The following is a 25,721-nucleotide window of genomic DNA, read 5'->3' as shown; positions in this document are numbered from 1 at the left end:
TTACGTAATCATTTTTATTTATTTTATTGTACATGTTTTGTAACTGATTATAAAAATCAATATTATCCTGTTCTCTTCCTTCTTCTGGGGCATATAAACCAATTATTGTTAAATAGTCTCTATCTATTTTTATTCTAGCTTCTATTATTCTTTCATTCCATGATGTTTTAACTGTTTTGAAAGGGAGTTATGAATCCAAATCATGACTCCTACTTATGCTCTTTGGTCTCTGTCAACTCCACTGTATATCACATTAAAATTTTCAGTTCTCATGGTTCCTTTTAATTTCTTTTTTTGTTTCAGTGATTACTGCTATTTTAAAATTTCTTTCATTATTAATAATTGGTCTAATTCTATTTCTTTATATGGTATTCCTCTTACATTCCAGTTTGCTATGTGTATTATATTTTGTCATTTCCATTTTTGTTTTACCTTTTCCATTCCTGTGTCGTTTCCTATAGATTCAATCCGATTATCTTTTTCTGTCAGCTTACTAGTAGAGTTATTTGTAATTTCATATTTGTATTTGTAGTAAATACAAATATGAAAGGCTTTTCATGGAATCAGCTTCAGCCCTAAGAAACAATCCGAACCTCAACAAATTTGGCTGCATGAGACTGCCTCAAATTTGGGAAATTCACATAAGAAGACCTTCAGTCTATTCGCCCAAGAATACCAACAGTGCCCGCTAGGGGGCACCATCAGGACTTTAAGGGAAATAATAGCTTCCTGCTTCTTCCTCATTTACTGTTTGTTGTGCCTGCGTGCACATGTCTTGTTCTTAAGTTTCTTGAAAATAGCAAACGTGACGTTGCCAAAATATTGAAGTACATTAAAATTTATTTTAATGTATATCCTAGTGGCATTGTAATTTCCTTAAATTACTTAGTTAAAAATGCATAACCAACGTCAAAGCCTTTCCACGAGAATTACGATAATCCACGGAAATGATATCGCATGTAAAGCACGCCATTACGGTAAAATGAAGTTAAAGCTATCAAGACAACTGAATCGTCTTGCCTTCCTAAAATGCTGCCCGGATAACCAGGTAATTCCTGTGTGAAATTCAAGCACCGTTTCTCTTCGCAAAAGGCACTTCGTATTTATAACTGTGCCAGCCAAGTCTTACTCAGAGAACAAATTGCCGCATCTCGCCGTTTCCTGAGTGAAGCTAACTCAGCTATACAGGCACTCGAAGATGACCTTTCAAGTATACAGGCACTCGAAGATGACCACGAAATTTGGTCTATTTTATACGACATCTCGTGCATTGCAGCGGAGAAAGAATTTAAAGAAGCACGTGATCGACACATCAAAAAATTTGAAAATTTAAAAAACAACTCTATCTCGAAACCACAACTTCCTACCGAAACGGTAGTCAACCTTTCGTCAATTAATGTAAAATCTGAAGCACTCGACGCCCTTGCATGTGGCCACAACTTCGCCATTGTGCCCAGAAGAATACCTATGGAAGATATGATAAGAATTGAACGTGGGATACGACACGTTCCAAACCACGTCACCAACGATATTAGACTGGATGTAACTCGTGTTCTGACCAAAGCTAAACCACCAAAAGCCAACATGCCCAGTAAGGAAGTTAAATCTCTACTGGAATTAAAGAAAAACAAGAAATAATAATCACCAAAGCTGATAAAGGGAACGCCACAGTATTGCTTAATCCTTTTGGTTAAGCAATACTGTGGCGTTCCCTTTATTGTTAGATCGGGCTACTTACCTCCCTATCGAGTACAATCCCACCAACTTACAAATTAGAAAACTCCACAGCCTACTTAAGAAAGTCACTTCTTGGCCTGTGGAAATCACTCATTTAACTCCATACCCTCCTGTATTTATGAACTCCCAAAAATACATAAGGAAAATGTGCCATTACATCCCATAGTGGATGGCAATGATTCCCCCACATACAAACTAGCTAAACATTTGGCCAAAGCTCTCTCACACTATACTGGCAACACACCTTCACACATAAAAAAAAACTCAGCCCACTTCAAAGCCAGCATAGAAAACCTTTACACTCAAACACACTGATGTAATGGTCAGTTTTGATGTCTCCTCCTTATTCACAAATGTCCCACTCAAAGAATCCTTAGAGCTAATCCAAGCTAAATTTCCTCCCGATATCACAGCCCTTTTTCAGTTCACGATGAATTCAGGCTATTTTGTTTGGCAAGGAAAATTCTATAAACAAATAGAGGGGACAGCCATGGGTTCGCCACTCTCCCCACCCTTGGCCAACTTTTATATGGAGACTCTTGAAGAGAAAGCCTTAAACTCTGCCCCTCAAAAACCAACCATTTGGTTTCGCTATGTTGATGAAGATGTGTTTGCTATTTGGCCACATGGCTCCGATGCACTTCTCTCCTTCCTAACACATATAGACAACCAACATCCCATAATCAAATTCACCCAACTGCCTTCCTTTCTTACACACACACACACACACTAGTCAACCACCAGCTTGTTATAGACTGGTTTTCTCAGTCTATAGAAAACCCACCCATACAGGCAGATACATTCACCAACAATCCCACCATGCCTCCTTGCAACAATATGGAGTCATTAAGACACTACACAACAGGGCTAAACTTATCTGTTCAAATGACAATGCCCTAAACACACAACTAAATTCCACATTCTCAACACTTTTTCAGCCAATGGCTACCCTCCCAAAACAATCCAAAAAATATTGAAACCAATAAACCACAATCCTCCCCACCCTCTTAACAAGGATTACTCTAAGTCCATCACCATACCCTATATTCGAGGCACCTCGGAAAAAATTACAAAAATCCTAAAAAAACACGGCTTAACTTCTTGTTACAGACCATATAAGAAATTGGCATCCCTTATCCACTCCACTAAAGCCCCACCCCCAGACCTACCTGGTGTATACCAGGTCCTTGCAGCTGTAAGCTGTCCTACTTTAGCCAAACAGGCAGGACAGCCAATATCAGAATTACAGAACACGAACACTACATCCGGTTCCACCAATACAGCCACTCTGGTCTTGCAGACCATGCTCTGGATACCCGCCATAGAATACGCTGGAAGAAAGCCACGATCATTCACCTTAGTAAATACAAGTATGACAGGCTTTTCATGGAATCAGCCTCAGCCCTAAGAAACAATCCAAACCTCAACAAATTTGGCTGCATGAGACTGCCTCAAATTTGGGAAACCTACATCAGAAGACCTTCAGCCGCAATCGCCCAAGAATACAAATATTGCCCACTAGGGGTAGCATCAGGATTTTAGGAGAAATAATAGCTTCCTGCTTCTTCCTCATTTACCATTTGTTATGCCTGTGTGCACGTGTCTTGTTCTTAAGTTTCTTGAAAATGGCAACGTGACGTTGCCGAAATATTGAAGTATATTAAAATTTATTTTAATGTATATCCTAGTGACGTTGTAATTTCCTTAAATTACTTAGTTAAAAATAATATTGTAATATTCATCAGCAAGAAAATATTCATAAAATTCAGCTTGTTTTATATACTGCGATTCACTTCATTTTAAATATATAATTTTATAATTAGTGCTATCTATTTGTCTTATTTATTATACTTGCTTAATGAAGTTTTATTTGCAGTTATTAGAACTGTTTGACAGCGAAGATCCAAGAGAAAGAGACTTCCTAAAGACGACTTTACATAGGATATATGGAAAATTTTTGGGTTTAAGAGCTTATATTCGTAAACATATTAATAATATTTTCTATAGGTAAGTTTTAAGTTTATTTCCTTTAGTAATTTTATCATTTGATATAAATAATTTAATTTTTTTTTGAAAAATTCATTAATAGCATTTGATATCAAAATAGATTTGCAAATAATTCGCTTACTGTAATATACAAATTGTGCCTCGTGGTTCGTGTTTAATTCGTTCCAGAAAACTGTTCGAACTATGAATCGTTCGAAGTCCGAATCAAGATTTTACATAAGAAATAATGGAAAGCGAAATAATCCGTTCCCATATCCAAAAAATTTCAATAATTTTTTTTATTTTATCTATTTTCGGTTTTTTAATGTTAATAACTTAGAAATAATTTAACAAAATAATCTTATATATATTTTATTGATTTTAATTATTACAACATAAAAATAACAGTGAAGAATATTTTTTTTAATACAAAAATCACAAAGACGAAAATAATGCTCCTGTTGTTAAACGTCTTCTTTCTGCTTCTTAGCTGGAGTTGAGAATGCTGATTCATGCTCTCTTTCTTCTGCAGAGATGAATTTATCTAATGTTGTTTGGTGCTGACGATTTTCTTTGATATTTTTAAAATAACCCATCACGTTGTCATCGAATAAGTTGATATTCCTGGTTACTACTGTCTTATTAGAGTGCCATTTTTCCACAATAGCTAGTGTTCTAACCCAAACAGAGAATGATTCTTGAAGGTCGGCATTGGAAATGCATCCTTTGGCATCCTTCTCTTCCATAAAAATTTCTTTTCCAACTTCTTTTTGTTGGTGATTGTGAAAATGTTGAAGTTCTTCTGTGCTGAGTTTAGTTTTATGATCATCTGTTAACTCCTCTACATTCTCATCACTCACCTCTAATCAGATAGTTTTACCCAAAGACACAATTTCATTTACAACAGCCCCTTCTTCATAGCTTACTACTTCACTGACTGAAATATAATCTGGCCAGAGTTTTTACCAAACTTCTTTCCATGTCTTATCGACAATCCTTAAGCAATGAAGAATGTTGTAATGCTCTTTCCAAAATTCTTTAAGAGTCAGTTCTGTGGCATTGGTTATTTCAAAGCACTTTTGAAACATAGCCTTAATGTACAGTTTTTTGAAGTTTGAAATCACTTGGTGGTCCATGGGTTGTATGCTAGAAGTGATATTGGGTGGCAAAAACTTTTTCTTGATGAAACTGAATTCACCAATGATGGAAGTTTATTTTACACTTGGTTAGACTATAACAAGTTTAGTTTAATCCTTTATCCAAGTATGCAAACAAAGTTTGTGCCTGAAAATATCTTCAGGACTGAGGTAACGTGGCGCAACTCGGAGCAAAAGTAGATCAAGCTCTCAACACTCCTTGTCTCAGTATCTCCCATAATGCAAAACACATCTCCTTGCAGACATGTATAATGCTATACATTAAGGTAAGGGCCACTACCCAGACCAGTTTCGGCCTTTATTGAGCTCTCATCAGTGGGAGGCAGACCCAGAAGTGGTGATACCAAGACAGAAGTAATAGGAGAGGTCATATTTACCTATACGAGTTGCCAACAGGTGTACCACCTTATTATTCTATTACTCTGGATTAAGAGAAAGATGTTGGAAGTTTATTTTGCACTTGGTTAGACTATAATAAGTTTGGTTTAATCCTTTATCCAATTGTATGCAAACAAAGTTTGCTCCTGAAAATATCTTCAGGACTGAGGTAAGGTGGTACAATACTGAGCAGCGGTGGACCAAGCTGTTATCACTCCTTGTCTCAGTATCTCTAATGCAAAGCGCATCTCCTTGCAGACATATATAATTTTTTATTTTATTTTATTTTTATTTTTAAATGTTGTGCCCATATACAGGAGGTTGGTTGGTCGACCTATAGTACATTAGTACTGTATATGGGTATACAGTACTAACCGTATTGATTTGAATGCCTGTATGTTGTATTCCTTGGGAAAAACATTTGGAGGAAGACTGTTCCACAGTACTGCAGTAGCAGGGATGAATGAGGAGGAAAAGAAACTTGTTCTGTGAGTTTCGAGGTGTACTGTGAAAGAATATTGTCGGCGGCTGTACATGTTCCAATGGGGGGATTATTGATGCTGTTTCAGATGAACATTTTCCATGGAAATATTTATAGAATATACAGATTGCAGAGACCAAGCGTCTATGTGAAAGTGGGAAGAGTGAGTTGGTGAGGGATGGGTCATTTATTAGTCGGATTGCTCTCCTCTGTATTGAGCCAAGCATTTTGAGGGTGCTTTTTGGAGCCCCACTCCAGATGTGAGAGCAATATTCGAGATCTGGGAGAATTTGTGACTTGTATAGTGTTAACAGCTGTTTACAGGTGAAGTAGTGTCTTGAGCGAAAGAGAAAACCTAGTTTTTTGGAAGCTGAGGATGCAATGGTTGTGATGTGTTTATGCCAGGAGAGGCTTGATGTCAAAGTAATTCCGAGAAGAGAAATTTCATCTTGTCTGAGAATTTGAGTGTTATCAAAAACAATGCTGGGGGAAAATGGTTCTTTAGAAATAAGACAGAATTAGGTTTTACAATCGTTGAAGTTGACAAGGTTATCTGAGTCCCATTGGCAGATGGCTTGGAGGTCAGAATTAAGGGCAGTGGTGGTTGAGGTGAGTTGTGTGGAGTAATGTTTGTCAAACGAAAGGGAGGAATGTAATGTGCTGTCATCTGCAAAACTGTTTATTGGTTTAGAGGTCAACTGAAATAGGTCATTGATATATAGAATGAAGAGGGTCGGTGAGAGAGAACTTAACCTTGTGGGACCCCAGCATTATTTGGATGGTGAGAGGATAGGGAGCCATTTACCATCACACATAGTGTGTGTCCAGACAGGAAGCTGGTAATCCATCTGCAGAAGTCCTGAGGCAGTCCAATATATGACCTCTCCTATTTCTTCTGCCTTGGTATCACCACTTCTGGTTTTGCCTTCCACTGATAAGACCTCAATAAAGATCGAAAACGGTCTGGGTAGTGGCCCTTACTTTAATGTATAGCATTATACATGTCTGCAAGGCAAGGAGATGTGCTTTGCATTATGGGAGATACTGAGACAAGGAGTGATGAGAGCTTGGTCCACCTTTGCTCTGAGTTGTCTAAGTGTTGTACCACCTTACCTCAGTCCTGAAGATATTTTCAGGCGCAAACTTTGTTTGCATACACTTGGATAAAGGATTAAACTAAACTTATTATAGTCTAACCAAGTGTAAAATAAACTTCCAAAATCTTTCTCTTAATCCAGAGTAATAGAATAATAAGGTGGTACACCTGTTGGCAACTCATATAGGTAAATATGACTGACCTCTCCTATTGCTTCTGCCTTGGTATCACCTCTTCTGGGTCTGCTTCCCACTGATGAGAGCTCAATAAACGTCGAAACCGTTTGGGTAGTGGCCCTTACCTTAATGTATAGCATTATACATGTCTGCAAGGAGATGTGCTTTGCAGTATGGGAGATACTGAGACAAGGAGTGATGAGAACTTGGTCCACCTTTGCTCCAAGTTGCTTAACCACCTTCTTACCTTAGTCCTGAAGATATTTTCAGGCAAATACTTTGTTTGCATACACTTGGATAAAGGATTAAACTAAACTTATTATTGAATTCACCAACTAAATCCTCCTCTAAATTTGGGAATGAGCAGGAGCATTGTCCATCACTAGAAGAGCTTTTAATGGTAGATTTTTTTCAGTAAGATAAGCTTTTACAGTGGGAGCAAATTATTGATAAATCCACTCAATGAAAAACTCTCTGGTAACCCACGCTTTCGTATTGGCTCTCCACATAACACCGAATTTGCTCTTTATGACATTGTTCTTTTTAAAAACGCGTGTATTTTCAGAATGGTAAACGAGCAAAGGCTTTATCTTACAGTCTCCACTAGCATAACCACAAAGCAGCAAAGTAATTCTATCTTTCATAGATTTATATTTCGGTGCCGTCTTTTCTTCTTTTGTGAAATAGGTCCTTTTGGGCATTTTTCCAAAAAAGACCTGTTTCATCGCAATTGAATACCTGTTGAGATACAAATCCCTCACTATCCACGTACTCCTTAAAGGTTTTTACAAATTTGTCCGCTTCTTCTGCATCGACACTCGCAGCCTCTCCGTGCATGACAACACTATGGATCCCAGTTCGTTTTTTGAATTTATCGAACCAGCCTCTACTTCCTTTAAACTCCCCATTTTCAGTACTGGTTTCAGGTGTGTGTTTCTTAAGTTTACTATGCAGATGTTTGGCTTTCTCACAAATAATTCTCTCAGTAATGATGTCACCATGTAATCGCTTCTCGTTTATCCACACTAAAAGGAGTTTTTCCATCTCTTCAATAACATGTGATCTCCTGGAAGTCAATGTTGTCACACCTTTAGCCACATTTACTGCTTTTATTGCTTCCTTATTCTTAAGAATGCTACTTATCATTGACTTTGACATTTTAAACATCGTCGCCAGATCCATCAAACTTGTACCGCTCTCGTGTTTCATGATAATTTATTTTTTCATCTCAATTGCCGATACTACAACTTTCCTATTAGGTTTTGTTCTTTCTACATTCTTGAATGCCATGGGCAATAAAAAAATGCCAAAAATAGTTAAAAATTCTCTACACAAATGTATCACACAATGACTTGGCTTGACTGTGTAAAGTAAGGGACAACGCACAACTGACTGTGACAGACACACACACACACACACTGCGCAGGCACCGGGAAATTAGTGGGGGAGAAGCATGCCCAATGGTGTGCCGAAACTGTCTAATGCTATGTGATTCTGAGTTCCTGGACTATAGTTCGAACTTAGAAACACCGTTCGAACTGCAAATCAAATTTCTTGCGTTCTCAAGCGTCTGAACTCTGGAACGTTCGAAGTATGAGTCACCACTGTACTTTATAACAGGAATGGCATATTTATTTAATACTTTCCCTCGTGTTTTTCATAATGTGGTGTGTTTAATTAACCTGTCATTCACAGAAGGAAATAAAATTTTCTATCTCTTTGTTTGGTTGAATAGAGAAGTAAAAAGAAACATATCAAGAAAACACATTTACTTCTTTGTTTAAATTATTTTCAGTCATTTAGTACCACAGATGGTTAAGTATTAGATAATCCAGGTGTACTATTATGAGACCAAAATGGAACTTTTTCAAATCAGTTGAAACTCTAATTATTAGGATATCGGTTTTGCATTGAGTGATGAAAATTGCTTACCACCTAAAGACGTTCATAAATTTTCATGCCAGTGTTGGACGGAGTGTGCAGATACATTATCCACTCAGCCAACCTGGTCACCATGTTTTATGTCATGATAATACTTGCAAAAAGAGCTGAAATGTTGATAATCAAAAATTCTGTTCTAATCAACAGCTATCACCTGTCTTGCACATGAACGGGCATGAGTGTTTATCACAACATTTATTTGGCAAGATGTGTAGAGGTGTAGAATGGTAGTTTTCATTGTTTTCTAGTCCCTTCCTAGCATCTTTAAATTTATCTGTAATCATCATCATCAAGTTCCTGCCATGTACCCTCAAAGGGGGTGTACAGGGTATGATAGTACTACATGAAAAATTTATATCATTACTACTTCCTATCTCCAATTTTCCTCCAAATCAGTCTGCTATATTTCTATTGTCTAAGGCACTTTGTACCTCATCAATCAACCTATATCTTGGTCTTCCTCTGGGTTGTTTTGCTGCCAACCTGGCAGAGAACACTTGTTTTGCTAATCTTTCCTCGTCCATTCTGTTTAAGTGACCGTACCACTTGAGATTAGCTCTGCTAACGCATTCCTGGATGCTGACAATATCAAGTTCTTTCCAAATATCCTCGTTTTTAATATGATATTGCCATTGATGCCATCTGTTCATGCATCTAATCTTTCTCAGGACTCTCATATCAGCAATCTCTAGTCTTTGGTCAAGTGTTTTACTTCTGACCCAGCTCTCAGAGCCTTAAGTTAAAACTGGTTTGAACACTGTCTTGTATACAGCTAATTTAGTGTTCCAACTAATTTCTCTCTTATTCCATTTGAATTTATTCAGTTGACTTCCTACCATACCAGCTTTGTTGATTCTGTTGTCTATTGTCATATTTAATTTACCATCTTCACTAAAAATCATAGCTAGGTAGCTGAAATGTTTCACTTGTTCCACAAGTTCTTTGTTCAAAACGCAGTTGAAATTTTCAACAATTTTGCCTATTTTCATTATCTTTGTCTTTTTATTGCTGACCTTCATACCATATCTATTACATCAGTTATTCAATTTAGTCTGGGAATCTTGCAGACTTGCAGCGGATTTATTTAGAAATATAACATCGTCTGCATAAAGCAAAGAGCTGACATTAACATCTCCAATTTTGATATCATGTTTAATATCACTTTCCTTCATAATGTGATCCATATAGATAATGAATAACAAAGGGGATAATGGACATTCTTGTCTCACATGAGATTTAACATTAAACCATCTTCCTGTACTTCCTTCAATTCTAACTGCTGACTTACAACTCAAATAAAGACTAAGTATTGCTTGATATAATGCCCCATTTACACCATATAACTGCGGCGTATTGAAGCTTCTCTCTTGGCACCTTGTCACATGCCTTTTCCAAATCGACAAAACTTAAATACATATCTTTGTTATATTCCCACGCTTTCTCGACTATTTGTCGTAAAGTGAAGATCTGATCCTGACAGCCTCTATTTGGCCTGAATCCAGCTTGTTCTTCACCAAGCTTTTCTTCCACAATTCTTCTCGACCGTTTCTCAAGTATACTTGCATAGATCTTGCCAGGAACTCTCAGTAGGGAAATACCTCTGTAATTCTCACATGCAGTTTTATTTACCTTTTTATATATGGGTACTATGCTCTACTCCAATCATCGGGAATTTGTCTCTCTGTCCCGGCTTTCTGAACTATGCAGTGCAGCCACTGTAAGACTCTTATACCACCATACATCAGAATTTCTGGTCGAATATCATCTACTCCTGCTGCCTTTCTACATTTCAAACCTTTGATGGCTTTTTCTACTTCAAGTATGGATATGTATTCCTGACTGCATGCCTGGTCAGTGTTTTTTACCACTGTGCTCTCATCACTGCTTGTTTCATTTAGCAGTTTTTCAAGTAATTACTCCATACTTCAAGGATATCTTTTTCTCCCGTTTTCATGTCACCTTTATCATCTCCAACTCCTTTTACAGCACTCTTTCCTCCATTCCTAAGCTTCTTCAACAACCTCCAGAATATTTTGGCACCTTCTTGATATTTCAAAAAAATCAGCTAACGACTTTTTAGTCCCGTATACGGGGAGTAGGCGAGGCCATTTAGCCCTATCTAACTTTTGGAGACTGAGTGGGCCGTTCAATATCCACTGGTACCAATCAGAGATAGATGGCCCAAGGCTATCACTAATTAAGCGGTACACAGTGAAGAGAGACGGCTCAAATGTGCCGCCATCTCATGGTCCCTAACCCTAACACAATATATTTAATGTCTGAAATAATGTGGGTTCTACGGTCGATTTTCTTGAGTTTATGGGACGAAAAACCCGAGTTTCCGGGAGGAAAAACCCGCTTGCCCGTGCCAGAGATCGACTAACTCGAGAACCGGTCGAAAAAAGGCTTAGAAATATTTCCTCTAGTCGGCGACTAGACTCGAAACCAAGTCTTCCTTCGTGCAGCCAAGCGCCACGGTGTGCAAACGCCACATCCACTGAGCTACACAGGCTCCCTTCTTGATATTTATTTTCTATATTCTTGCCAAAGTCTTCCCATGACTTTTGTTTAGCTAGTTTACATTTGGCATTTAGCTGACCAAATTGTATTCTTATTGGTTAAACCAAAATAAAAAATGATGGTACAACATGACAGACATTTTTATTTTATCATTATTTTTTTTTAAATATAGCATTGTGTATGTAGTGCTTTGTCCAGAAATTTTAATAGTTATTTATAATGAGAGAGTGTGTTTAGTGATGCTTGTAGTAGTGAGATTTGACTGTATAAACTCTGTATTCTTTCTCCTTTTCTTTATTTTTGTATACTGTCCCATTTATTCCATAAAACTATAGCATTTTGACCAGTTTTCTCTTGGCACTTTTATGAATAGAATTGGTTCTGAAAAGATAATCATCACCAGAAAAGAAGATCATTATCATCATCAAATTCCTGCCATGTATTCTCAAGGGTTGTACAGGATATGATAGTTACTACATGAAAAATTTACATCATTACTAACTTCCTATCTACAATATGCCTCCAAATCCGTCTCTTACCTGTCAAGGCTCCAACATTATCAGATTTTATATTTCTATCTTCTAAGGCACTTTTTACCATATCAATTCACCTATATCTTGGTCTTCCTCTGGGTCTTTTTCCTGCCAACTTGGCAGAGAACACTTGTTTTGCTGATCTTTCCTTGCTCATTCTGTTTAAGTGACCCTACCACCTGAGATTAGCTCTGCTAACACATTCCTGGATGCTGATAATGACAAGTTCTTTCCTGATATCCTTGTTTTAAATATGATATTGCCATCTTTCTCGGGACTCTCTAGTCTTTGGTCAACTGTTTTACTTCTGACCCAGCTCTCAGATCCATAAGTTAAAACTGGTTTGAACACTGTCTTGTATACAGCTAATTTAGTATGTTGTCTAATTTCTCTTATTCCATATGAATTTATTCAATCGATTTCCTGCAATACCAGCTTTGTCGATTCTATTGTCTATTTCCATATTTAATTTACTATCTTCACTAAAAATCGTGCGTAAGTAGCTGAATGTTTTACTTGTTCCACAGGTTCTCCGTTCATGATGCAGTTGACATTTTCAACGATTCTGCCTATTTTCATTGTCTTTGTCTTTTTTTTGCTGACTTTCATACCATATCTATTAGAACAGCTATTCAATTTAGTCAGGGAATCTTGCAGACTTGTAATGGATTTATTTAGAAGTATACCATCATCCGCATAAAGCAAAGAGCTGACATTAACATCTCCAATTTTGCTATCATTTTTGATACCACTTTCCTTTATAATGTGATCCATATAGATAATGAATAACAGAGGGGATAATGTACTGTAAAACTCGATTGTAGCTTAAAAATATCAAAGCGCTTTACATCGATTTTTACATAGGTCAAGTCCCACGAGAACTGTAAAACTGTAAAAAAAAAAAAAAAAAAAAAAAAAAACATAAATAAATTCGTCATACATGTTGTTTATTTTTTTAACGGTATATATTAGAACACAGAAAAATAAGTAAATAATTAATTTATTAACTTATTGCTGATATTTCGCTGGTGTTATAACCAGCATCTTCAGAGCACAAAAACACAGTTTGTCACAATACGCGAGACTATAACAACATGGTGTAAACAACGGACTAGTTAAACAAAATTGTAGCAGCAACACCATGGTGTTATAGTCTCGCGTATTGTGACAGACGTCATAGAGGAGACGTCATAGATTCCTGGATGTGATAAAGGGGGAATGCTCTCCTTGGGTGAGCAGATAAGGGTTACTAATTTGCCGCACGGTCTGAATATGGTGCTTTGTTCAAGTTTATTAAGAATTCTAGAAGTTTTTTCAGATGTGCCTTTAGTGTATGGGATGGTGGCTGTTTTGTTGTAGTTCTCTGTGGTGGATATGGGAGGGATTTCTTAGGAGGCATTTAGTATTTTGTTTATCTTATGAGGATTATAGCCATTGGCCAAGAAGGTGTGGTGTTAGTGAGCCAATTCAGCAGCAAGAGCATTGTCATTGGAACAGATTGTTCTCGCTCTGTGGGTTAGTGTTTTTAAAATGCCATATTGTTGAGAAGGGTGATGGTGTGATTGTTTGTGTAAATATCTCCCTGTATGTGTGGGTTTTCTAAAAACTGAAAATGATAAAGATGATTGTTATAGTCTCATGTATTGTGACAAACTGTGTTTTTGTGTTCTGAAGATGCTGGTTATAACACCAGCGAAATGTCAGCGATAAGTTAATAAATAATTATTTACTTATTATTCTGTGTTCTAATATATACCGTTAAAAAATAAACAACATATACGACGAACACATAAGTCTGTCCACACGTGTAAATAACCTTATTTGTTTCTATGTATATTTTGCTAAATATTAATGTAATTAACCCTATGGGAAGTGAATGTATTTACTGTTTTAACGTCAAAAACAAAGGCAATGCTTTGCCATCGGAACTTTGTATATAGCTATGTGTAAGAGCATGGGAAAGTTGTTTACTAGTTTTGTGTATGAGAAAATTGCTTACAAGCTCTGCGCACAACAACTTTAAAATTAGCATCTAAGAGTGCCACTAGGTTTTTAGAAGCTTCTGCTGCCCAAAAAAGACATGGAATGTATCAAAGAGGTCCGCTAGTTTTAGACAAGTTTTCGCTGCCTGGCAAAATACGATCAAAGAATGCATGGAGGAGAACAAAGAGCAAATCGAACTTAAAAGAAGATGAAAGAGTCATGCAGATTTTCTTCGGGGTTTACGACCCTTAGTGCAAGGTCCGGAGAACGGGAAAATAAAAGGGGACTGAGACAAGCCTAAGGGGGCTTCCAGTCGTCAGCAGAGAGTCATAAGAAGTTGGAACTAGAGCAGAGGCCTGCTGCAGACCATAAGTGGAGTCCGAACCAGAGCAGTGGCAGCAGAGGAGAGGCAAGGCCCCAGTTACAAGGAGGAGAGTCCAGGTCCAGTTGTCAACAGGAGTGTTTTTCCATCGAAATTAACCATCAAACGGAAACCCAACAGCAGGTGTCAAGCATCAGAATACTTCAGTACAACCTGTAAGTACTTATAGTGTATTAAAACAGCTGTCCTTCCAATTCAAAAACGGCCATGTGTAAGCCATCACGATGCCTACCGTACGCAGCAAAGACAGCCACAGTAAAAGGCAACAACGAATGAACATCACATGTCTCGACAGCACAGTGCCATCAACCTCCACAGACAAACCTATTACGTGCCACAGCTGCAAAACTGGTGTCACAGACAGAAAGAAGGGCATACTGTGAGTTCTGTTGCCACTGGCCGCACGCTTCATGCGCAGAAATAGACGAAGCTGTGCTTAAGCTACTTATCGAACTTTACCAGCCGTTTTTCTATTCGCTGTGCCTTCCTTTGGTAAAACAACTTCTGAACACAGGTAAACATGTCGAAACCTCGAACACATCAAAGCTTTAAATGAAACTTTTACCGATAAAATACATGCAGTTGAAGCTAAGCTTGAACAAATCGAAAACCAGCGCAATGCAAGCTCTACTTTCCCAGCGAAAGAACTTCGTGATCTAATTGCATCAACGGTAAACGATGATGATTCCAAACACAAAAAACTCAAAACATTATTTTGAACTTCCCGACGGAAAATCATTACAAGAGGACATCAATTCGACCAAACTAGCCGAAGAATGCAACATCAATCCTAAGAATATCGTTAGTTGCCATCTTTTCAGCCCTATAAATAAAAGGAAGGCCAGTACAAACTTTCCGCGCCTAGTAAAAATGACTTGCAACACGCCGACAAGCACATCAAAAATAATAACAGCAATCAACAACAAGTTCAAGGACACCTGTCCCCAATTGCGCATACGTGCACAGCCAGACCTATCATTTGCACAAAGAGAACAAAGATGCCAGCTTTGAAGACAACTCTAAGAAAAATGTCAAAATGGTGACAACAGTTGGACCATTGACTACAGACAAGATAAACTGGTGAAAAAACCAAGTTATGCCATTAGCAGCCAGCATGCAGGTACTGCATAGGAAATATGCAAGACCCATGCGGTCCAACATACGACTCACAAAACCCTACACATTCACTTCACCAACATCTGTGGCCTAAACTCAAACCTGAATAGTGTCCACTACCACCTACAGTCTACCAGACCCCACCTACTCTTCCTGGCAGAAACTCAAATCTCACCTCCCCCCCAGCATCACTTATCTCAACCTTCCAAACTGCTCACTCTTCAACAACTTTTGCCCCAAGGGTGGTGTCTGTGCATACATCTGCTCTGACATACCTTGCCAGAGAGCACCCAACTTTGACCTTCTTTGGTTGAAAATATTCCTTCCTCACTCAGTTCAATTCATCTGCTGTCTCTATTGCTCTCCCAACGCAACAACCACCCTGAGCTCTTTAATTTTCTCTCCCTAAAAATCGACTTTCTCCAATCCTACTTTCCCAACAGTGAAATCATCCTCCTTGGAGATTTTAATGTCCACAACAAACACTAGCTGGCTTTTCTCCTCCAGCTGTACAGATCTTGCAGGCAGAGATGCCGAAACATTTGCCATCACTAATGACCTTACACAACTTGTGCAGATGCTAACCAGAATTCCAGATAATCCAAACCACTCAACAATGACCCCTCCAAATACACAGTGAAAGTGGTGAGGCCCCCCCTGGGGCAATTCTGACCACAACTTAGTGCTCATCTCCTCCTGAATGCAGCAACATTTACACAGACACTCCCACACAAGAGTAGTTTGGCACTATAACAGTGCCAAGTGGGACAGCCTCTGCAACTTTTATGCCTCATTCCCATGGTTGGACTATTGCTTCCAGCCTTTCAACCCAAACGTTTGCGAGCTTATTACCAAAGTAATCCTCACTGGCATGAATACATACATTCCACACAGCACCCTGAACTGCCATTCCCTAACGAAACCCTGGTTCTCCAAAACATGTGCCAAGGCTGTAGAGATGAAACACCAGACATACCACAACTGGCTGAAATCAAGAACCCCATCCTCCTTCAAAGCTTATATCGAAGCCCGTAATAAATGCAAAAAAAAACAATCAACACTTCCAAAACAGAGTTTGAAAGAAGAAAAAGCAAGAAACTGCCTGTCCAAATGGCAGCCGAGCCTTTTAGTCTCTCGTCAAAGCAATTGGCCATAATTTCTGCCCAACACTATTCCCACCCCTATCACACTCAACGGCTCTACTGCATCACCACCCACAGAAAAAGCCAATCTTCTGGCCTCATACTTTGCTTCAAATGCATGCATTACTGACAATGGTAAATGTCTCCCAATCATTCCAGACACTCGACATACAATGCCCCCCCCCCCCCATATCCTTTTGTCAGGATGAGATCAAAAAATACTGTCCAAATTAGACACAAAAAAGTCTCCTGGCCCCGATGGCATTCCCCCAGTTGTTCTGAAAGTTTGTGCTCCAGAACTGACCCATATCCTATGTCACCTATATATACTCTCCTACTCCACTGGAATCTATCCCACAAACTGGAAATTGGGCTATATTCAGCCCATCCACAAGAAGGGCGACAAGTCACTGCCATCCAATTACCATCCTATCTCTCTTACCTCAGTCCTGTTGAAGGTAATGGAAAAAATCATCAATTCCCAACTCCTATGCTATCTTGAAGATACTCACCAAATAAATGACCGCCAGTATGGATTCAACCACTGCCGATCAACAGGAGATCTACTCACATACGTCACTCATCTCTAGACGAAGGCTATGGAGAGGTTTGGCGAATCTCAAGTGGTTGTACTAGATATCTCCAAAGCCTTTGACTGGGTCTGGCACTAAGGCCTACTAGGCAAACTACCATAATTCGGTCTGACCCAGGGCTTCTGTAGGTGGATTGCCAGTTTTCTGTCTGGTCGTACATTCTGTGTGATGGTGGACGGCTCCCTATCCTCTCTCCACTCAATTTATGCTGGGGTCCCACAAGGTTCTGTCCTCTCACCAACCCTCTTCCTGCTTTATATTAACGACCTACTGCAATTGACCTCCAACCCAATACACAGTTTTGCAGACGACAGCACACTACACTCCTCGCTTGCATTTGATAAGCCTTACCCTACACTACTCACCTCAACCTGCAGAACATCAACCACCACCACCCTCAACTCCGATATCGAAGCCATCCCACAATGGGGTTTGGATAACCTCATAAATTTCAATGCCAATAAAACCCAGTTCTGTACTATTTCCCATAATAAAGAACAATTTTTCTCCAGTATCCTTTTTGATGATACCAAAATTTCCAGAGAATTTGAGATCACACTCCTTGGAATCACCCGCACATCAAACCTCTCCTGATATAAACATATCTCAAACATTGGATCCTCAGCCTCAAAAAAAACTAGGATTTCTCTTTTGTTCAAGACGTTACCATACCCTCAAACAACTATTAACATTATGGAAGTCACAAATCCGCCCAACTATTGAATACTGCTCCCACATATGTTGTGGGGCCCCTAAAAGCTCTCTCAAAATGCTCGACTCAATACAGAGGAAAGCAATTAGACTTATCAATGATCCATCCCTTACCAACTCTCCCCCCACTTTTACACAGACGTATGGTCTCTGCAGTATGTTTATTCTACAAATATTTCCATGGGAAATGCTCATCTGAAATAACATCAATAATTTCCCTGCTCAGTACTAAGCTCATTGGAACACGTGCAACTGCTGCACCATATCTCTTCACAGTACACCTAGAAACAGAACAAGTTTCTTTTCCTCTTCCTTCATCCCTGCAACTGTAGAACAATCTTCCACCTGCTGTGTTTCCCAAGGAATTCAACTTAAAGTCATTCAAATCAAATGTAAACAAATTCATCCTTTCCCAACCCTCTACCCATACACGGTACTAATGTACTATAGGTTGATCAACCAACCTCCTGTGTATGGGCCCAACATAAATAAAAAAAAAAAGAGGAGAGCTGCGATCCAAGTGCCAAGAGAGCAAAATCGAAGCGCTGTTACCAAGAAGATCCAGAGCTAGTCGGCGGCAGTTAGAGGCACAGTCATCAGCAATTAGTAGCAGAAGTTCCCAAAGTAAGGATCCAGAGGAGAATTTGCCCATATGCTGAAACCTCTTGTATGTGCTATTCGAATACCGCAGATTGCGGTCCAAAAGCCCACTAATATCCCAATGTGATACTGCTGTAGCAAGATACTCCTGAAGGAAGCCTAAAACTTGAGATGAAAGAAAAGCCATTAAGACTTTAGTAAAAGACTCTTGACTGAATGTGTGATACAGAGTCTCTGTAAGTTACATCCTTTTGTATATATTTTTCTTATAATCTAGGACAGTGGTTCTTAACCTGGGATGTGTGTGCGTGCACCCCTGGGGGTGCGAGAAAGCATTTCCATGGGTGCGAGAGAAGTTTCTAAATTTTGACTCAGATTCGATGGACGACAACTATTTAATAAAAGACGATCTTATTGAAATATGAGCCAATGCACATATTCAAATGGAATTTGAAAAACAGGACTTAGAACAAATCTGGTGTACACAGTTAGAACCTTATCCACAGCTGGCAAAAGCAGCATTGCAGACACTTCTACCATTTGCCACCACCTACTTGTGTGTAATGGGATTTTCATCACTTTTGAACATAAAAACAAAAGCCAGAAATCGCTTAAATGCAAGTGATGACTTACGCATGGCTCTTTCAAAAAAGGAGCCTCGCTTCAAAAGTATTATTATGAATAAACAACAACAACATAGCCATTAAAAATTGAGATATTGTTTTGTATGTATATGTAAATGTATGTGTTTATTTTTCAATAAATAAATTATCTTGCAATAGATGTAATTTCCTAAATACAGATATAGAAACACATTTTTCAAGGAGGTGCGAGAACTTATTTTTAGATTCAAGAGGAGGGGGGGGGGGATCACTAAAAAGGTTGAGACCCACTGATCTAGGAGATATGATGTATATGGAATTAAGAATTAGTTTAATAGTAATAAGAAGTGTCCATAAGAGAGTCAATTGGCATGTTAGAAGTTAATATCAAATTTGTAAAAATAACTTAACAGAGAGTTAATCTAATCTCTTTGCAAGTAAACTAGAAGTTTAATAAGTTGAATTTGTAAGCAGAGAGTAAATAAGTTTTTGAGTTAAAGAGATCATTTAGTGTTGAAGTGAAAGGGTTCTAATTTTATTATTATTATTATTATTTGACACCTCCAGGGAGTCCAAAGACTCATCGAGGTGGAGTGTGCCAACAGCATCGAATGATTGGTTGCCTTCCAACTACTAGCTGTGCTCAAACTTACTTAACTGAGCCATTAGTAGCAGAGGCTCTACCAATTGACCAACCTTTGCCGGTTTTATGTTAAAGATTTTATAGATGGGTAGAGAAAGCAATCTCCCTGTCATTTGATTCATGTATATTTCATATTAATGTAAATAAATGTGTTTTAATTATTTGTTAAAAGAGTGCTGCCTGATCCTTTATTTTTCAACTGCACTGTTCCTAAATAAATCGGACTTGTGATTTGGAAACAACTGAGGCATTAAAAGTGCAGTTCAATTACTTAAGAATCACGACTGTTTATATAAACTGTTGACAAAATTTACGCTAGTAAGAGCGAGAGAGATATACTGGAAGTTTTTTGAGTCTTATGCCAAATATTTGATTTACTGATGGCACACTCTGACAAATAAATTTTTCAGTGTTCATAGGCATACAACTAATAAATACGGAAGGTGTATAAACATAATATGAGAGTAAGTGAGAACGGTTAAGCGAGAGAAAGTGCACACAGCTAATTAGTAATAAAGAATAAAATAAGATATTACAATAATGCAGCAGACAGCCCATGTACAGTACATCCTTATCTCACACCAGAATTAACATTAAACCATTTTCCTGTACTTCCTTCAATTCTAACTGCTCACAACTCAAATAAAGACTAAGTATTGCTTGATATACTGAAACTTATTGAATAGCTTCTCTCTTGGGACCTTGTCATATGCCTTTTCCAGATCGACAAAACTTAAATACAGATCTTTGTTATATTCCCATGATTTCTCAACTATTTGTCATAAAGTGAAGATCTGATCCTGATAGCCTCTATCTGGCCTGAATCCAGCTTGTTCTTCATCAAGCTTTCCTTCTACAATCCGTCTCAACCGTTTATCAAGTATACTTGTATAAATCTTACCAGGAACACTCAGTAGGGAAATACCTCTGTAAATCTTGCATTCAGTTTTATTTCCCTTTTTATATATGGATAATATGAGAGCTCTATTCCAATCATTGGGAATTCGTCCCTCTGTCAAGGCCTTCTGAACTATGCAGTGCAGCCACTATAAGACTTATACCACCATACTTCAGCATTTCTGGTCAAATATCACTACTGCTGCCTTTCCACATTTCAAGCCTTTGATGGCTTTTTCTACTTCAAGTATGGATATGTATTCCTGATTGTATGCCTATTTTATGCAACATTTTCTTTCAGTATGAGGAAAATGCTGTATATTTGAAAACAAATACTTTTAATGCTTTGGATATTTATGACGTATTTGAGCATGTTTTGATTTTAATAGTGTGTTATGAAAAAAAAAAAGTATAGATACATGCTTCAATAAGTGAAATGCATTTTTAATTCTCTTGTAAATGTTTTGAAAATAAACTATATTCTGAAATGTCTGTAGTTTTATCAGGTGGCTCCACCACACCAAATAGTTCCTTTATCCAAGTGTAAGCAATAATAAGGTGAGACACCTTTTGCAACTTGTATAGGTAAATATGACTTCTCCATTACTTTCACCTTAGTATCACCACTTCTGGATCTGACTCCTAGTTATGAGACCTCAATAAATGTCGAAACCAGTCTGGATGGCGTCCCTTCCCTTAATGCATAGCATTATACATGTCTGCAAGGAGATGTGGGAGATTATGAGAGCATAGTCCACCTTTATGACGAGTTGCCTCAGTCATGAAGATACTTCAGGTACAAACTTTGTTTGCTTACACTTGGATAAAGGATTAAACTAAATTTATTATAGTCTAACCAAGTGGGAAAAAACTCCCAACATCTTTCTCTAAATCCAGAGTAATTTAATAATAAGATGAGACACTGTTTGGCAACTCATATAGGTAAATATGACTTCTCCATTACTTTCACCTTAGTATCACCACTTCTGGGTCTGACTCCCAGTTATGAGATCTCAATAAATGTCGAAACCAGTCGGGGTGGCATCCCTTCCCTTAATGCATAGCATTATGCATGTCTGCAAGGAGTTGTGCTTTGCATTATGGGAGATACTAAGACAAGTGATGAGAGCTTGGTCCACCTTCACCACGAGTTGCCTCAGTCCTGAAGGCACTTCAGGCGCAAACTTTGTTTGCTTACACTTGGATTAAACTAAATTTATTGTAGTCTAACCAAGTGGGAAAAAACTCCCAACATCTGATGATGTACTGGATATTTTTCCAGAGGAAGAGATGGATAATGTTATCCATACTTCCCAAAATCTGACGAGAAATATAAACCTGATAAGGACAAGTCCTCATCCTCCCAGAAATCAGACAAATCTGTGAAGCCTAAACAAAAGGAAAATTTTAAAAATGGAATGTCATGTGTTTCACCAGAATATCGATTATATCAAGTATATGCTGAAGAAACACAAACCTTTGTGTTTCTGTCTGCAGGAAACTTATTCAAAATCCAGTGAGGAACCTGCCATCAGGAATATCACTCCTGTATGCAAGGATAGAACTGGAGATGGTCCTGCATGTAGTGGTGTAGCGATTCTCATGGGCAGTCATACTCCATTCTGTCATGCTCAGTTTAACGCTATTCTGGAAGCAGGAGCAATTCGCCTATCTGTGCATATCTAATCACAGCATGCTCAATATATTTACCACAAGGTTCTGAACTAAATGAAACTAAACTTGATAATCTCATAATGCAACTGCCTCAGCCCATACTCCTAATGGATGACTAATGGACATAACACTGTGTGGTAGCACCACCATGAATAGACGAAGTCATATCATTGAGTGACTACTTGATAACCATGATCTCTCTCTCTCTCTCTCTCTTATTAGTAATGGAGCAAAATACCTTCTTCCATGTGTCTGCTGGCTCTTATTCAGCAATCAACTTTATGATATGCTCCTCTGCTGTTTTTCCACTGCTCACATGGGATGTTGATGAAAACATATATGGAAGCAATCATTTTCCTCTTATCAGTATTATGCCTTCACAGGAACCATGTCCTCATTCCCAGCCCATATGGAAAATCGATCCTGCTTACTGGAATACATTTTTGCCAACTTGCAAAATTTAATACTGAAGCAGTCATCCAAACACCTATTAATTAAGCAATGAAACATAACAGATTGTATTGTCCACACAAACTGCACCAATTCCAAAAACATCATCCCAATTTTCACTCTGCCCAAAGTCTTGGTGGATGCCAGAGTGCCAACCAGCCAAAAAAAGATCAAGATAGAGCATGGGATATATTTTGTAGATACCCTACCACAACAAACTTGATAGCATTTGAACATGCTTGGGCCAAAGCACATTGCCTTGAGATGTCAGAGTCAAAAACAATCCTGGATGCCATTTACATCATTGATTAATTAAACAATCAGTGCAGAAACTGTCTGGGATAAACATTGTCTAACTTGGAACATAATGAATGTATTATTGCTGATCCCAAAGCTATTTCAGATACTTTGGTGAAAGTTTGCCAGAATTTCAGCAATAGCCTCATATCCTCCTGAATTTTTAATATTGAAAGAGCAATAAAAGAAAGTGATTAAGCTTCTGGACTAAGGACATAGAGCCATGATATCAGCTATTTGTTAAAGAGGAACTCAAAAGAGCCCTTTTGCTAACTCGGTCTTAAGCGTGATCCTCTTCGCAAAAAAGTGAACTCAATTACTGAATAGCTTTCTTCCACAGTGGACAATTATCTTTATGTCAACTTCACAATTTACTGTCACTCCTGCAATATGCAGGTCATTGAAAGACAACTTCAACAAGCAATCAATTCTCTCTTCATGGGCTCTATGTTGTGGGTTCAGGTTATCTGCTGAAAAACCATCTGTGCACACTTCTGTAGGAAATGCACTCTCCACCTTCATCCTGATGAGAATGAGTACACATATTCATCATTTTTTGGATAAGTGCATAAAAAAAAAATAAGCATTGAACTCTATTCTCTCTACACTCTATTCTCTACCAAATGGGGGTGCTGATTGATGTTCCTTGCTTCACAATGTTATCATGCATTTGTACGTTCAGAACTTGATTATGGGTTCCAGGATCCATCGTGAAGTTATAGAATTAGCTACCGGTGCTTTTTGCACATCACTTGTTCAAAGTCTTCATGTTGAATCAAATGAACCCCTTCTATCACTTAGATAAAAAAAAATAAAGTCTCTTCAAGATCACCCCACATGGACCAGTCTCTCTTCTCTAAATTGGGAAGGCCTGTATCACACACACACCAGACTGCTATCCATCCTTTTGGTATATGTGTGTTAAAGAGTCTGTGAAAACTGTTGGCATGAGTGCTGACAATATTACCTGCATTAAACAAAACAGCATTCCTCCATGGCAGGCTTGCACCTCATCCTGCAACCTCTCACTTTGTCAACTACAGAAGTCTCATACACCTTCTACCTTCAATTGTTCATTGCATAAGTGCAAGCTGAATTGCATGCCATTCAGCTTGTACTTGTGCATATGAAAGAAAACTTCAACCCTATTGACATCTGTGGGATGAAATGAAGCATCAGGTCTAGGGACATCTATCCCGACCTCGTTACATGCCTACAGGAAGAATGGTCTAAAATTCCCATTGATCACTATTTTATACTTGAGACAAATATGCCTTGCAGGATTGCTGCAGTCATCACATCGAAAGAACAATCTACATCTTATTAAGGTAGCCATCATGGTTCTTCATTTATGACTCATTATTTGATTCATCTTTTGAATGTAGTTAACAGCATCTCCCTGACAATGTCCATATAATGTTTGATGAAATATATTGGAGTTTTTGAATAAATTCTATATAATTTTTGTTGCATGCATAAGCTGAGAGACTTACTTTAATATGCCTAGTGCACGTTTCATTAAAGTTGTTTATTACATTCTTCAGCTGATTCACACCAAATCCATTTAAATGTAACCCATCTCTTTTATACAGCCCATCCCTCAATTTCATTCCATACATTCACAAAATGAATTTCTTTCTCTTCATACAAGTTTGCTAGCCTCCCATTCATAATCATCACTACCATACATGGACAACATACTGACTACCTTTTATACCACACTATCATCTTTTACTCTCCTTATATTCTTGTTGCCATCCAGATCATTTGTGCCTATTACCCCTACCAACTCTTTTGCTCACTTCCTCCTCATATCTAGTGCTTCAATCACTGCCCAATCTGCTCCCTGAATCATTAGACACCTCTTTCACATTGCCATCTTTTATTCCAGCCTTCCTCTCTCTTCTGTATGTACCTCTTATTCTCCTCATTTCACTCTATATTTGCTTCATCTTGCATCATCTTCACCAGTACCACTTTCATATCCTGAATTACTGCTCTTCACTATTTCAACCAGGTCGGTTTAATTTTTATCCTTGCTATCTTCTGGTCTGCTGGCCTAACTTTCACCATAGACTACCTGCTACTTTCAACTATACTCTTTTTCCATGCCTGTCATTTACTCACGTGACTCCATTCAACACTTTCAGTTTCACAGCTTTCAGCATTATCTTTTGTTATTTCATTTTCCCACTTCCAATAAGTGTTGCATTTCTGGCTCATAAAACATCTATGACACATGCTCTCTCATCTCTTATACCACAATGCATTTGCTCTTGGCAACAAATAAATAGAACACACATGCTACATGGCATGATTGGGTCCTGTTTTTCTTCATTTTGCCTCAGACCTCTGTCAGTGGTCAGACAGAATCCCTCATGTCAGATAACAACGTCTTGGCTGCTGTTGTTCTCATTCTCATTGGCACCACGAGTAACACTATTTATGTATCATACATATACGGAATAATATATATATATTAAAAAAACTTTCAATGACACAGTTATATATAAGGATTCTATAACCAGTAATTATCAAATTATTGTGAATTATATGTCAAACAGTGACTCATCTGTAAGTTGACATTCATGTTGTCACTTCAGTACATTATTCCCAGCACTTTTCA

The 25,721-nt window shown here is 38.1% G+C and overlaps 1 protein-coding gene across 7 annotated transcripts in view; it reads left to right on the top strand.

Annotated features, from left to right (window-relative positions):
* LOC150102659 (serine/threonine-protein phosphatase 2A 56 kDa regulatory subunit gamma isoform-like) overlaps positions 1-25,721 on the top strand; it is a 315,572-nt gene that overhangs the window by 101,455 nt on the left and 188,396 nt on the right. For all 7 annotated transcript variants that reach the window (XM_090399676.1, XM_090399677.1, XM_090399671.1 and 4 more), the window contains one exon: positions 3,614-3,744. In XM_090399676.1, the coding sequence (XP_090255802.1) occupies positions 3,614-3,744 (131 nt within the window). The remainder of the gene's footprint in view (positions 1-3,613; positions 3,745-25,721) is intronic.

Source organism: Typopeltis vanoorti, chromosome 10 (assembly GCF_054136105.1).
Source record: "Typopeltis vanoorti isolate ZY-2024b chromosome 10, IOZ_Tvanoo_1.0, whole genome shotgun sequence".
NCBI lineage: Eukaryota > Metazoa > Arthropoda > Arachnida > Uropygi > Thelyphonidae > Typopeltis > Typopeltis vanoorti.
This window is presented reverse-complemented; position numbering and strand designations above follow the sequence as displayed.